This window comes from Spea bombifrons, chromosome 8, assembly GCF_027358695.1.
Source record: "Spea bombifrons isolate aSpeBom1 chromosome 8, aSpeBom1.2.pri, whole genome shotgun sequence".
Classification (NCBI taxonomy): Eukaryota; Metazoa; Chordata; class Amphibia; order Anura; family Pelobatidae; genus Spea; species Spea bombifrons.
This window is the reverse complement of record NC_071094.1, coordinates 1,199,606-1,213,871: the sequence shown is the minus strand read 5'-3', so window position 1 is coordinate 1,213,871 and position 14,266 is coordinate 1,199,606. Positions and strand designations below refer to the sequence as shown.

General features: G+C 44.3%; 2 protein-coding genes across 2 annotated transcripts in view; one reads left to right on the top strand and one right to left on the bottom strand.

Annotated features, from left to right (window-relative positions):
• Positions 1-4,482, bottom strand: part of EXD3 (exonuclease 3'-5' domain containing 3) — a 67,444-nt gene extending 62,962 nt beyond the window's left edge. The window contains exon 1 of the mRNA XM_053473888.1: positions 4,409-4,482. The gene's annotated coding sequence lies outside the window, so the exon portion shown is untranslated. The remainder of the gene's footprint in view (positions 1-4,408) is intronic.
• A 1,417-nt stretch (positions 4,483-5,899) lies between these two features.
• NOXA1 (NADPH oxidase activator 1) lies at positions 5,900-13,396 on the top strand. Its single transcript, XM_053473814.1, has 16 exons — positions 5,900-6,161; positions 7,422-7,504; positions 7,633-7,741; positions 7,933-8,070; positions 8,662-8,769; positions 8,988-9,047; positions 9,640-9,677; positions 9,764-9,902; positions 10,031-10,090; positions 10,377-10,470; positions 11,070-11,137; positions 11,444-11,722; positions 12,011-12,198; positions 12,376-12,481; positions 12,613-12,736; positions 13,016-13,396. Exons 1-16 carry the CDS (start codon positions 5,949-5,951, stop codon positions 13,099-13,101), a joined length of 1,893 nt encoding a protein of 630 aa, XP_053329789.1. The 5' UTR covers positions 5,900-5,948; the 3' UTR covers positions 13,102-13,396.
• Positions 13,397-14,266: the final 870 nt, after the last annotated feature.

Sequence of the window (14,266 nt, the reverse complement as noted above, 5' to 3'; positions counted from 1 at the left end):
CGCAAGCACAAGCCTTATCCCATAAACAAAAGCTTCTCTCTCTCAACTTATAGGCAGTCCTGGCGTTTTTACGAGCGGCTTCTCCGGATCAAAGATATTAAGTGCGTTATGATTTGAGTGACCCCCCCCGGCATGAATAAAGAGCGTCTCTGCTTTTACTAATAATTAGACTGTCAGAGAGCGTCTGCGCTTTCCTTTTAAGCCCTGGGTCTACAGCTTTGCTCCCCTCTGTTAGTTTACCCGAGCCGAGGGGACAGCGCAGACAAACATATCCCGTCCGCTAGAGCCAAACTTAAAAGGATCACAGATGGCTTCGGGAATTGATCCCCCGGGGTCCCCGTTACAGACTAAACAAGAGGGAAAGAAGTAAACAGAGCGCACTCCCCAGAACTCACAAGGAGAAGCCGTCACGGGGGCTCCCGACGTACAGGCGAGCGGTGACACGGCCATGCTGTGCTCATCGGGTTCAACGCGGCCCCCCAGCTGCGTTATTTAACTGTAATAAGTATCTGTCCTCCCTGTTCCATCTCCCAGGGATCACTAATTTAGGATTATCTGTCATTCTATAAAAAAAAATAAAAGGTCACATCGAGGTTAGAAAATGGAAAGAGAAGCGGCGGTCAGAGCGGCCAGCGGTTATCTCCCATAAGAGTCACGAACTATTAAAAAGTACTTAAGGGATAATAACTATTCCCACGTCATTGGTAAATTATGACAGGAAATTATTAAAAATTGGGTCCTGGGTAAAATATAGACCCAGCGAGGATTCCAAAGCAGTTTCGGGAGTGTATATGGCAATAACCAATCAACCCCATTCGGCATCTGTTAGCGTGCGGCCCTCGGAGGAGTCCGCATCTGGATTCCAATTAAGAATCTTCAATTAACAAAGACTAAACACCATTAGAGGTATAGAAACATGGAGGCAGATGAGAACCGTTACGTTCACGCGGTAAACATGGATAGAGCAGAATCGCCGACCCAACTGAGACATCCGGTATCAAGGAGGTTTGGCCACCACACCGGCAACAAAGACTCTCACAGCATAAAAAAAAGACTTGCGATGTAATGCGTTCGGTTGCCCGACGCGTCCCCTCTGTAGACATTTCCATTAAACTGATGGGAAGAAAAATGATTATAACGGAAGGAGCCCCCCCCCCCAGTCTTACTGTTCCAGCCACATGTGGATTGTATCTCACAGCAAGACAGAGAGCAGCTCTGGTGAACTCACAGCTTCCCGCAAGGGGAATACGTCTAGATCAGTCCCATAAATCAAAGCCAAAAAAGATCTTTGGTTGGCTCAAAAAAAGCATTTGCGGAAGAGAACAAATCCACAGGCACACAAAGCATGGAATTCCTATTAACCCCAAACCCCTCCATCTTCAGGAAGAGCCAGCATGGCAGACCCCGCGCTTCACCATCATCATCATCTCTACAAATAGTGCTTCGAGTATCACGAAGCGGGAATTACGGGAACCGTTTATAATACCTTGCAGCGATTGACATGATCCTTAATTAGCTAGGAATTAGCCCATCATGAGCAAAATATAAAGTTACAAAAAATCTCAGGAATTAGTCTCCGTTTTCACTTTTTCTCAGTGACAGGAAAGATAAATATAAATAAAAAAAGCTCTGTAAAAGCTCCTCCTAAATGAACAAAATCAGAGAAAAACTTTTTTTTTTTTTGTGAACAAATTCCATATTCAGAAAGTTTGGGAATGTCTCAGAACACTTGGGTTTTAGTCTCTGGGGTAGGGTTTCTTGCTCTGTTGAGTGCTAAAAAGGGTAATAAAGATAACTTTTAGTGTCGTTATTTGTTTGGAATATGCGCCAATCACACATTTTTTACATGTATGTCGTTCAAAGAGCGATTCATGCTTAGTTTCTAAAAGAGCGTCTTCAGTCATTCATCTCTTGCTCTGCTGGTGCCCAGGAAAAGGTGTTTTGGGAATTAATGTATTCCAGTCCAGGAAAGTTAAGAGGGTTTGCTCGACCTCAGCTGGGAAAATATCAAAAAATTGTCAAAGTAAATGTCACTTAAACTTCTTGTATCGAGTCGGAATTCACGGAACCCCCAACGCTTTTAACATGAGGGTCCTTACCGTCCCTTTAATGCAGTCTGCTGTGCTGCACCGCCATCTAGTGGCAGGACACAAGTAGCGCCAAGGGTGGGCAGACTAGATGGTTCGTATGTTAAGCCGACGCCACCAACTTTACACGTCATATGAATCACCACAGCCCAAATAAAATTATTATTAATTATTGTTTTATGTAGCGCCATCACATTCCGCGGCGTTGTACACTGGGATTATAGCAGAACAGTAAGGAGCTCATCCATATATTTCATTTTTTAGAGCCTTTCGTAACATTGAGAAAGATCTTCTTGTGTGATCTGGAGCAATGCCTCCGGAGCCTGGCGCGGTCTCACTCGGTTGCTTTGAGGTCCTTTTAAAACTTTTTAGAAGCCGTTACTGTCCCTTCTCTTCTTCTAGACTGTATCAGGAGGCGACTTCCTTCCGCAAAGGATGCAAAGTGCTTTATAAATTGACGTAACTGCTACTGACACTGGAAAATACTACTCTAATAACCTCCGATGTGCCCCCCCCCATGTCATGAGGTAACACAGAACCTGCCCCGCACACTAAGGAGGTGTCCAGAGATTTCTCCTGGCCGAGAACCAAAGTAAGTAATTCACCCCATGTATTCACACGGAGATCCATCGACGGCTTCTTCCGGCAGAACGCATGGAGTCAGACTGGGAACCTGGTGGGAAATCCAATTCCTTTTATGTAGCCTCTGCTGTCTGAAATATTTCTGAATTAAAAAATGTAATTTATGTGTGTAGTTGCCAAGACTCCTGCTTTGTCAGGACTGACAGATGCACTCACTAGATTCTTGCTTTGTCGGCCGAGGTAAAGCGACTTGGCCAGTTTGACATATCTCCTTTCATGTTGACCTGCCATCAATGGCTGTCACGATCATCTCTACAGGAGCAGGGTTTGTTATTGAGTCTGCCTGTGTGATTTATTGGGGTCTATTCACTAAGGAGCGGGTTGTCAGGAGAGTAGTGTGTCTTCTCCTTCATTTTCCTATACATTATTAAATCTACCTGAAATCTCCTCAAGCTGATCGTCAGCAACTTGACGACTCGACTATCTCAGCCAAACGAGCGGGACGGAAAAATCTGACCTAACACCAACACGACCTTTTTGAGACCCCCGACATGTGGCAGTGACATCGTGTGACATCATACCCTCATCGAGACATCGTACCTACAGTTTCGGGGGCGGTCCTGACAGCGTGTGCAACCCAGACAGTTTTTTAACGCCCAACCATTATAATGTTATAGTAATAGCGCTATTGACCTCGTTGTTACGGCAACACGGCGGCGAGAGCCAAATTCCTAACAACGATCCTCAAAACACAAAGGTTTGGCCAACACAGCGCATGGGCATGGCGGGAACACCAAGATAACACTTTCACTATAACCTCTCACCAGCAATCGGCAGCACATATTTCTTCTACAAAATGCCATTTTGGTCAAGATATTGGCCCAATCCGACCCCGTGGTGGGCACTAATTACCACACGGCACAGAGCGGACCCAGTGGGCACTAATTACCACACGGCACAGAGCGGACCCAGTGGGCACTAATTACCACACGGCACAGAGCGGACCCAGTGGGCACTAATTACCACACGACACAGAGCGGACCCAGTGGGCACTAATTACCACACGGACAGAGCGGACCCGGTGGGCACTAATTACCACACGGCACAGAGCGGACCCAGTGGGCACTAATTACCACACGGCACAGAGAGGACCCAGTGGGCACTAATTACCACACGGCACAGAGGGGACCCAGTGGGCACTAATTACCACACAGAGCGGACCCAGTGGGCACTAATTACCACACGGTGCAGAGCGGATCCTGTGGGCACTAATTACCACACGGCACAGAGCAGACCCAGTAGGCACTAATTACCACACGGCACAGAGTGGACCCGGTGGGCACTAATTACCACACGGCACAGAGCGGACCCAGTGGGCACTAATTACCACACGGTGCAGAGCGGATCCTGTGGTCGGCACTAATTACCACACGGCACAGTGGATCCCGTGGGCACAGGATCTCTAGGATCCCTAAAACCAGAGAACATGTTGGGATTTCATTCACCCCTGCAGTGCATCTTTGGGTGGCACAAGGGTTAAGCCCAGTTGCCCTATTACTGAGGTGGTTGAGGCTTTCAGGTGTCATGGCAGTTGCTCTGTGTAATTTACCTCACTCATGCCAAGAATACCTTCTCTAAGGTAAACTTCTCTATCCACCCGGCCAATCTTCACCGCCCCAGCTCCCTGTCCCCCCACTTACTCCCAGGCGTACCCCTTTAAGCTGTGGCCCCTAACTTACCGTATTGGAGCCCTGCCACCTCTCTCAAGTATGTTCCTCTCACCCGGAACTATTCGTATTCAGCTCTCTGTGCTACCCGGATCCTTATTCGAGAGGAACTGAAACCTAAAACTGCAGTGGCAGAGAGCTGGGGGTTTCTGTGGAAACAGCCAGTCATGCGCAGGGATGGGCAAAGTCTTCTTCACCACAACCGCTCTAAACTACGACTCCCATAATGCTTCGCAGTTCAAAATACAGGTAGGACATTATGGGAGATGTAGTCCACAGCGAATAATGCGTAAATCTGGTTGAATGGCAGGCCTGTGAGTTGTCAAATAAACCTCCAGGAAGTGGAATTTCCTTATGAAGTCATTATTGAGGCATTAGGTAATAACTGTGAGGTCAACAAGGGGCATTTAGCACCCTGGGGCAGGACAGTGGCATTACATGGTTTTTGGAGAAACATATGCGCTTTTCAGGATGCCCATGAGGTCCAAACTTAATGAATTTTTCTTCTTTCCGGCTGTATTCTTAGAATGTGCATGTGAAAGCGAAAGAAAGAAAAACCTACGGTGACCGTATTTTAAAAACGAAACAAAAAAAAATTGGAGAAAAAACATTGCACGGGCACCTTCCCACGTGGGCACCTTTGTGTTATTTGTGCTATAATTAGACATTTTTGTAACGCCGTGGCATGCGGATAGACCGGATTACCTTGGCATTCGGGATTCTCCCGCGTCTCGTTAATAATATCATTGATATCTGGAGGCTGTTAATGAAATCTTTCCACTAACCTTAACTTTTTTATTATTATATAAAAAAAAATCATAAAAAAGGTTTGCAGAATATAAAATGCACCATTTTTCTTTAAATATCATTAAAACAAAGAAAATCTCGATTTGAACAAAACATTAAAAGCTAGTAAAATACAACGATCGCCGTCGGGGTGAACAGCGGCTACGAGTATTCTTGTTATATGTTAAGGAATTCACATTCAAGGACAGGAGGGAAGTTTATTATAACGGAGGAGAAATGTTAGAACAAGAGACCGGAATCTAACGCTAGAGAGTCAGAGGCTGAGATGGAACGGAAGGAAGTTTTACTTTACTGAGAGGGTGGTACATAAGTGGAGCAGCCTCCCAGCAGAGGTGGTAGAGGGTAATACAGTGAGGGTATTAAACATGCATGGGATAGGCATACGGCTCCTGAATCTAAGACAAGACCAACGACTGATTAAGGTTACCGCAGGAGAAACGGGCCGACAGGGGCCGATCTGCCGGCGGGTTCAGGGTTTCTGTTAAACGCTGTTGCATGTTTTGCTACGTTGTTGTGATACACGATAGATACAAACACAAAGTGTATCTGTGTTGGAATGTGTAGGTTCCGCCTCGATGAACACACAGGTGTGCGTACGTGATGCAATGCAGGAATTTAAAGCACAGAGCAGGTACGCGGGGGAACGGGGAGGTGGAGACTCCCGAGACGACGAGTGCTTCCTGGAAAGGACTGCGAGAGACGAAGGAAACCATCAAAGGATCCATAGCAGCTTCCCCCGCATCAGATGCCTGACCGGGGGCCGCAGGTACGCATCGCAGACAAGATGCCTTACAGAGACCTCATCCAGCACTGGCACGAAGGCGTCCTGGCGGCGGATCAAAAGGACTACGATTTGGCTCTGGAGAAATTCCGAAGTATTGGGGATCCACCGGCCAAGATATGGTTCAACATCGGGAGTTTACACCTCCTCAAAGGAGAGCTCCAGCAATCATTAGAGGTACGGGGGGCTTTAACCCTTTAACGTGACGCGGCGCAGCCTGCGTATTCAGGGGGGACTCAATAGACCCTTTGGGTTTTATTAACTCCAGCAGATAACACGAAATTACACTTATTATTCTAATCGATATATATATATACATATATACACACACCAAAAAATATATATATATTAAAATAAATTATTTTTTTTATATATATGATATTTTTTCATTATACGAGGACTGGCAGCGTATGAAAAATATTTTTCTGCAATTTCATCCAATTCACAATAATTATATATAATTTTATAAACCACCAGTATTAAAAAAATAAATATATATATTAATAGTTATAATAAAGAGCGAGGTTTTTCGATGTGTTTTTCCTGCTTATCCTGCACATGCAGAAAAATTTAGGGGAAACAATCCTTAGTTTTTTCATATTTTGAGATCCAAAACACGCTCCGAGCTGACCTTAGTAAATAACATTCGTGGGACGGAGCGCTCTCTGGGTTATCACAGTTTAGTAAATCTTAATATCTTGCAAATAAATGTATTTTGTTTTTTGTATATTATAAAAAAGTTTTAAATGCAAAACAAAAATGATACCAAACTTTGATTTGGTTGAGTTTTTTTGGGTTATAAGAAAATCTTGGTCAGAACTCTCAAAGAGAGAGAGAGTCGCAGGCTTTCCTTAACCATTGGTGGGACTTTGGGCTTATTCACTAAGGGGTGAGCTGCGCTCAAGGTATTTCTTTTGGGGCGAGCCTGGGGTAATCCCAGGAGGTTCCCATCGGCAGAATTCGGCACGTGGGACCCCCGCAGAGATCCATAAATCGAGTAAACGAGACAGCGCAGAGCTCTTTGTGTTAACGACTTGGAACCTTGAAGGCTTTGAACCTTTGGGGCATGTAACGCACGCCTCTACGGTGTCCAGGGCGTAAAGGGTGCGTTACCCTCATCCTTATACCCCCCTCAGGCTCTTTAAGGAAAAGAACTGGGAATTTCAGGTACTGGGGATATCGAGGGGCTTTTTTTCTGCCCCACAAAGTGGCGTTTAGTGTTTATGTGGGGCTGTCACCAAGCTCCGTCCCCCCAATCCGTCGGCACCCCACGGGGTATGTCTGATGTCTCGTTATAGTAATTAACACAGGTATAATCTCCCGTGGTGACGCGTGCTCTCGCCTGCGGCCTGCCCCTGCGTTGAAAGGGTTAAAGCGCTGACTTGTGTGTGAATTGTGAGATTTATGAACCTTTTTTATGGTTTGTTTTTTTCTCAGGCGTTTGACACATCGCTCGGGAAGGATCGCTGTCTGGCTGTCGGGTTTTCCCAGAGGAGTTACGTGCATTTCCAGTTACAAAAGTAAGCGTGCGCCGGCCCTGTAAGGGTTAATATGCCATGTTTCGGGACCCCCTACTGCCCATCGGCCCCAGCGGATAATCGTGTCTTTGCCGTAGACAGAGCTCTCTAAATGCCTTTTTTCCCCCCAGGTACGAGAAGGCGCTGAGCGATTGTCACCAGGCCTCGGCTCATCTCAGGAACAACAGTTTGATTGACTACAAGCAGCTGGGACTGAAATACGTGCTGCACACCTGGGAGGTAGGACCTCGGACGAGACATCTGCCCAAACGGGACAACTCTATGGTCTGACAAAAGTGGCCAATGCAGCTGGGTTCCAAAACACCTGCCGGCCGACGCAGCGGATACTGGGTGTTAGAGTCAGCGTTTAGTCGATAGTCTCCTACGCTCTTTAATGTCCGATCTCCGGAGTCATTGTGTGTCCTTCGCAGGTTCTGTATAACACGGCGGCCGCTCTGTGTCAGCTCGGAAGGTGGGAGAGCGCAGAGGAGAAGCTGAGGGAGGCTGTGAAGTGGGTACCGGGAGAGGCCAAGACTCCCAAACTAGAAGCCGCCTTGGAATCAGTCCAGGTACCGACGTCCGTCTCCATCCATCCAATCCCACTGACCGCTATCCCAATAAATAATATATATATATATACTGGTTTCCAGTACCTAATGGGCCTGTGTACTGGAAACGTATCCATAAATTATGAGATTTGAGAATTTTTGACTATATTTTGATATAATGTAAAGGATATGAGGGAAACGGGCTTAACCCTGGGCATGTAGTCACTAAAATATTGGCAATAATGCTCATCACTCTAAGGCAACCAAGTCATTAAGATCTCGTGGAGACGAGTAAACTGTCCGCCCAAGGATCCAAGTATGATCCGATTCCAAAAACTTTACCAAATTCCTTAAATCTCAAAAACCTTATGCTGGAGGCAAATCCCAGCTTCGGACTTCAGGACGCCTGCGAGGGTACTAAATTATCATATTTTCTAGAGCTTTTTTAAAATAAAATGCTTTTTTTTTTTTTTTTTTAAAGTTACATTCAAACGAAATTCTCTATTTTTGATAAAGGATTGTAAAACGCTCGGTTACTTTAAATTAACCCTTTCTTATAAAGCAGACATTATCAGATGTGACGTCAGAACGCATGTCCCTTCCTTCCCGCAGAGCCGAACCTTTCTGATCCCGACGCACGTACCCGAAGGGGAACTTTTCAGACCCAAAAAGCAGGAAGTTGAGCAGCTAAATTCTAGAGACTTCCTGGGTAAACCGAAGGTGAATCAGCCCTTTTTATTATCGCATGAATCATATAATAGCCTCGCCGGGGAGTTAAATTCCACCTCTGTTTGTTAAAGGTTTATTTACCTCTTCTTATAAATGTAACCGCAGCGTTTTGTTAAGTTCTCTAATTTAATGCGTTACCTGGGGCCCGGTGAAATCTTGACCTGGCTGTGATTTGTAGGGGTTTACTTAGTCTGCTTTTCTGCATTCAGGTGATCGTGTCCGTCGTCCCTAATGACCAGTACAGTGGATTTGAGCCTCTGCGCCCACAGGTAGGACATCTGCTCCCATTGACAAGTCCCATCGACCTCAGCGGTCTCTTCTTCAGGTGGAAAAAGTCATTTGAACACTACTAAACACTCACTGTAACTGTGAAATCGAGTAAAAACCCAATAAAATATGTGTGGAATAAAAAAAATACGTTTAGCAATAAAAATTACACAATTTGACAAGTCACATTGATTGACACGCAGCTGTGATTGACACGCTGCTGTGATTGACACGCTGCTGTGATTGACACGTCTTTTTGATTGACAGTGTCAGCATTTATATTACAGAGAAAGAATAATTAAAAATTGAATTGAATTTTACTTTATTGGGTTACTATTTGATTTCACCGAACCAGTCAAGTCTTCAGTTGAAGCTGATACCTTTTTTTAATATTTATAACGTTACTACTTTAAATTTCATTTAATTAATTTAATAATATATTTATCGTTTAAAAATTACTCAACTTCATCTACCAAAGAAGCTGAATTTCAGTTAATTCTGGAAGCGCAGCCCAAATCAGGTAATTAAGTAATATTGAGAAATTTTTCACATTCCTTCTAGTTTCAATGAGCATTTTTCTGTTTTTATTTTCAGAATCGCGGTTTTTACGAGCCAGGTCCTGACGCTGTTCTGTAAGGATTTTTGCTTTTAATCAGTCTTTAGTTCTTTTATATAAATGCGGAGATAACTTTAGTCCCCTTCGCTTCTCTTCTCCCAGCGGGCAGGAAGCCGGATACCACCGGGTCCTAATTCATTATTACCCAGAGGATTCGAACGACGTAGCCGTGAAGGCAAATAGCCATGTGTACGTCCTGAACAAAGACGGGGAATGGGCCGCCGCCGTCCACAACGGCCAGGTAAGGACCCCCGAATACACGGGCCGGGTCTGCTCCAATCCTCTCTGATGAAGGTTGATCGCCAGCCGTGCTGCGTTTTTTTTTTTTAAGTTTGTTGAACTTTCTGTTATTATCTGTGCGTTTTATAGAAAATCCTGATTCCAACCAGTATTCTGAAGCCAGCGAACGCGCCCAAGTCAGACATTAAGGTAAAAACCGCAGATGACTCCAGATCTTATATGATAGATGATATTATTTCTAAGGAACGGCTCTTTTTGGCTTCTTTCTAATATCGGTTTATGTGATAAATGATATCCTAACCGGCTGTAGCATTTTATATACATTCTTAAGGAGTAGCCCACACTATGAACAATTCTGTCATTATATTTCTTTTGGCTCTTTTACTCCGCATGTCATCATTCTACGGCTGTTCAAATTATTTCTCCCAATTTTATTTCTTCACAATTTTTTTTTTTGTTAAATATTTTTTGGCAGCAAGATGATAACGGGATTCCTATGCCACCCATGAAAATCCCTCCTTCCCGACCAGCGATGCCGTCCCCGCAGCAGATGCTCTGGTTAAACAACGGTACGGAGAAAGAATAGGACTTACCTCTCAGATACCCCCTGATCCCCCGTTTAGAATTTTAGAGGGTCAGTGAAGGGTCTTCGGTTAGCGGGTCAGCGATTGTACATTTCATTGAATGTAATAAGAATTTTCATTAATTAAAAGCAAAAAATAAATCTTTGTAGCGATGTTAGAAAGGAGTGGGATATTTTGCAGTAGCCAGGGGTGGGATACTTTGTAGCGGTTGTTAGTCAGGGGTGGGATACTTTGTAGCAGTTGTTAGTCAGGGATGGGATACTTTGTAGCGGTTGTTAGCCAGGGGTGGGATACTTTGTAGCGGTTGTTAGCCAGGGGTGGGATACTTTGTAGCGGTTGTTAGCCAGGGGTGGGATACTTTGTAGCGGTTGTTAGTCAGGGGTGGGATACTTTGTATGATGTGGGGCAGGTGTCCAAAGAATGGCAAATGTGAGGGTCTGTTGAGGGTTCCTCGGGTGAAGATGGTCTTTAGATTAGAAATGTTTTTTGAAATTCAGATTTTAACCCTTAAGTCTATGTAGGTAACAGTAAAACTGAACTCATGGTGTCTTTGTTTTGAAAGCGACTCATAATGTGTTTTATAGATGACCAGGATCCGTTGCTGAAGCAGATACCCCCTCGACCTGAAGGAAAACCCCCGGCACCTTCTAAGGTTTGGCTGCATTTTAGTCTGAAGGGACAGTCTCTTCCCTTATTCCAAATAACATATTTTCCGTTCACTAAACAAATGGCTCTGAAACAACTTTTATATAAAAATTGCCTCCCATCTTATAGTAGAGAAAATTATTTTTATCTTCTGCCTATCTTCAAATAAAAAACCCTCAATGAGGCCACACCCCCAGCCACGCCTCTAACCACACCCCCTACAACAAAAGTGTCCCTCTTTGTATATCCGACGTTGAGCGGTGTTGAGATTGTTAAAGTTAAGACTCCGTCCTGATTTGCTCTCTCCCTACAGATGAAGAATTCTTCGCCAGGAGAAAGTGTCGAAGAGCTGCGGACTCCGGTCATCCCAGAGCCGTCTCGTAGGGAAAATGCTGTCCCTTTAACAAATCCCGTGCTCCAGAGAGACGTCCCTTTAACAAGAGCTCCGATGCTGGAGAAAGCGCTCCCTTTAGGAAGAACGCCATTGATGGAGATAAATCCAGCGACCGAAAGACCTTCTCCGCCAACAGATAAAGTAGCAGAGAGATCTCCTCCAACAACAACCGATCTTTCTATCCTGGAAGCCAGGAAGGTTAGTGAAGCAAACGGTGTGCTGCTGGGGCAATGAGCAATGAATACAATGTATCAAATATAAAATGTTTCATTCTGAAAGAATTCCAGCGGGATCCTGTGTGCCGTCTGACCTGCTGGTATTTGTGGCCTGGTCTAAAGACGATGCCAACAGGTAGCACCATCTCATGGCAGATTTTAAGGGTCTCTTCTCCAAATATTCCTCGTCGCTTATAACTGGTAGTTTTTCTCGATTTTCGTTCCCCGACCTGAATATTTAATCTCTGGATCTTGCATTTTCTTTGGACAGGCTGAGCCGGATCCCCCCCGGGGTGAGGCAGCACCACCGCCTGCCGAGGACAACGAGATCACGTTACGGGTTCACACGGAATTCACTGTGTCGATGAAAGTCCAGAAGGACATCACTTACCCTGAACTACAGGACCTGCTCAGACGCAAACTGAGACAACATGGAGAGCAGATGAATATCCAGCTGAGGTAGTGGGGCAAATCCTGCCCTCCTCTGCTCTCTTTTACTGCCCCTCATGGTTTCTCTCATGTCCTCTCTCTCACCTTTTATACCTTCTTTCAGCGTCACCAGCTGCTAGGGAGCTTCCTTATTGGTTAATCGGAGAATCTTTTCATCTTTTATGAGAAACGCCTCTGTTTGATTAGTTACAGGGATTCCGAGGGGAAAGCGCTGACCCTGGTGAAGGGGGACGAAGACCTGCAGGGGATGTTGAAACAAACGACCTCCAAGCACCTCATGTTCTGCTGTAAGGTAACAGATCGATTAAAACTATTTTTACATAAATACATAATCCATATATCAGCCTTTCTCCGATACCTAATCCATATCGATGACCATACATTCTACCAAGTAAAAGCTGCATTGTGGTTATTGATACCCAGGATGCCTATCACTGCGTGGGGCGACCGGTCCTGTATCGCATGCGAGCTCTCTACCAGTTTCCAGCAGAAAGACCAGGAGATCTGTCTTTTAACCCTGGAGATATCATCGATATATTGTCTGAAGGTAAAACCTTTAATCGGCTCTAAACCAGAACTATCATTCTGCAGCTCTGTCCCTTGCATGTCCTATACGCGTTTCATTTACATTTTCATTGGGGGGTAAATTATATCCAAAGCATTAAATAATAAAACTTCACGATAACTGTTGCTGTAATTTGTCCGTTTCCTCCCTGAACGGGTTCAGATGTTAGTACGTCAAATAATCTCCTTGTGCTTTTCTCTAAATGGTGATTTAGAATTCAGAATTGTTTTATTAATTTTTTTTTATTGTTCCGTCTGCCAGTGAACGACGAGTGGTTGGAAGGTCATTGCGCCGGCAGCATCGGAATATTCCCAAACTGCTTTGTATCGCGATTTGAGGAAAGTTAAACTGCGCCAACCACTCAACGGGTCGCCGTCCCCGACGGACGTCCTCCGAACCACACGGATTGAGCAAGAAACACAAGAATTGCCTAATCCGTCAAACACAACCGGATTTTTTGTTTACATTGTAAATTATTTTTATTATTAGCTCGGATTATTAAGATCCAGAGCGGTCGCGCGTTCCTAAAGTGCAATCTATGGAGTTATAAAAATGTTACTTTTTGTTGACGGATCATTTATAGCAGAAATCCTGGTTTTATTTCAAATAGAATTTTTTTTTTTTTTTGGGTGGAATCACAAATGTTATTAATAATTATTTTTGTTGTATTTTATTCATTATATACTTTATGCATCTTTTGGATAAGATATAATCTCGTATTCGGGAAGATTATCAGATAAACAGTTCTAGAACTCGATGATTTATTTCCCTAAAAAATCTCATTTATGTTAAATGGGTTTATGAAATCAGATCATTGCTGAGATTTTCCATTTCCTTCTATATTTGATGTTCGGGATAATTTCCTCTGATGGCTGTGAACATGCGCCACGCGATAACCGCTCGCTTGAAGTCATAGAACTTTTGTGTATATATAAAGATGAACCTCAAACGAGGATATTTATTTAAATCTATTACACTTCGTTGAATCCCTCTTTGCCTGGAAACTTCCAGACTCAATCTAAAATTGTATTTAAAAAATCTAATTTAACCACTTCATGGCTGTAGTTAAGTCCCAGATGTTTGCTTCACGTTGTGCTGGCGTACACGATATTTCATCACGATTTAGTTATAGGTTCTATAAATCGGAGATCCTGGGAATCACAGTTTAAGGCTGTTTACCCGGGTTTGGTTGTTACATTGTAAGTTTTCATGTGCTAAGAGATTCTATTTCCATGTCTTGATCTTTATAGAGAAGTTTATGACTTGAGGTGCGGGTGAGCTGCACAGAGACATAACCCTCTGTAATACCACTGAATGTCCACTTGGGGGCAGACTGTTCCTCTTATAAAACAGCCCCTGGGATCCAGTAATACGGACCAGGGAGTGGTGGTAATTTCAAGGGGTAGGAATGAATAAGCTGCCCGGCGTGTAGTTGTGTTGCGTCGCCGAACCTCTCTCATTTCGTGGTTACTGGTCTATAAAATACCCCTTTTGGTGACCTTTATACCCCCA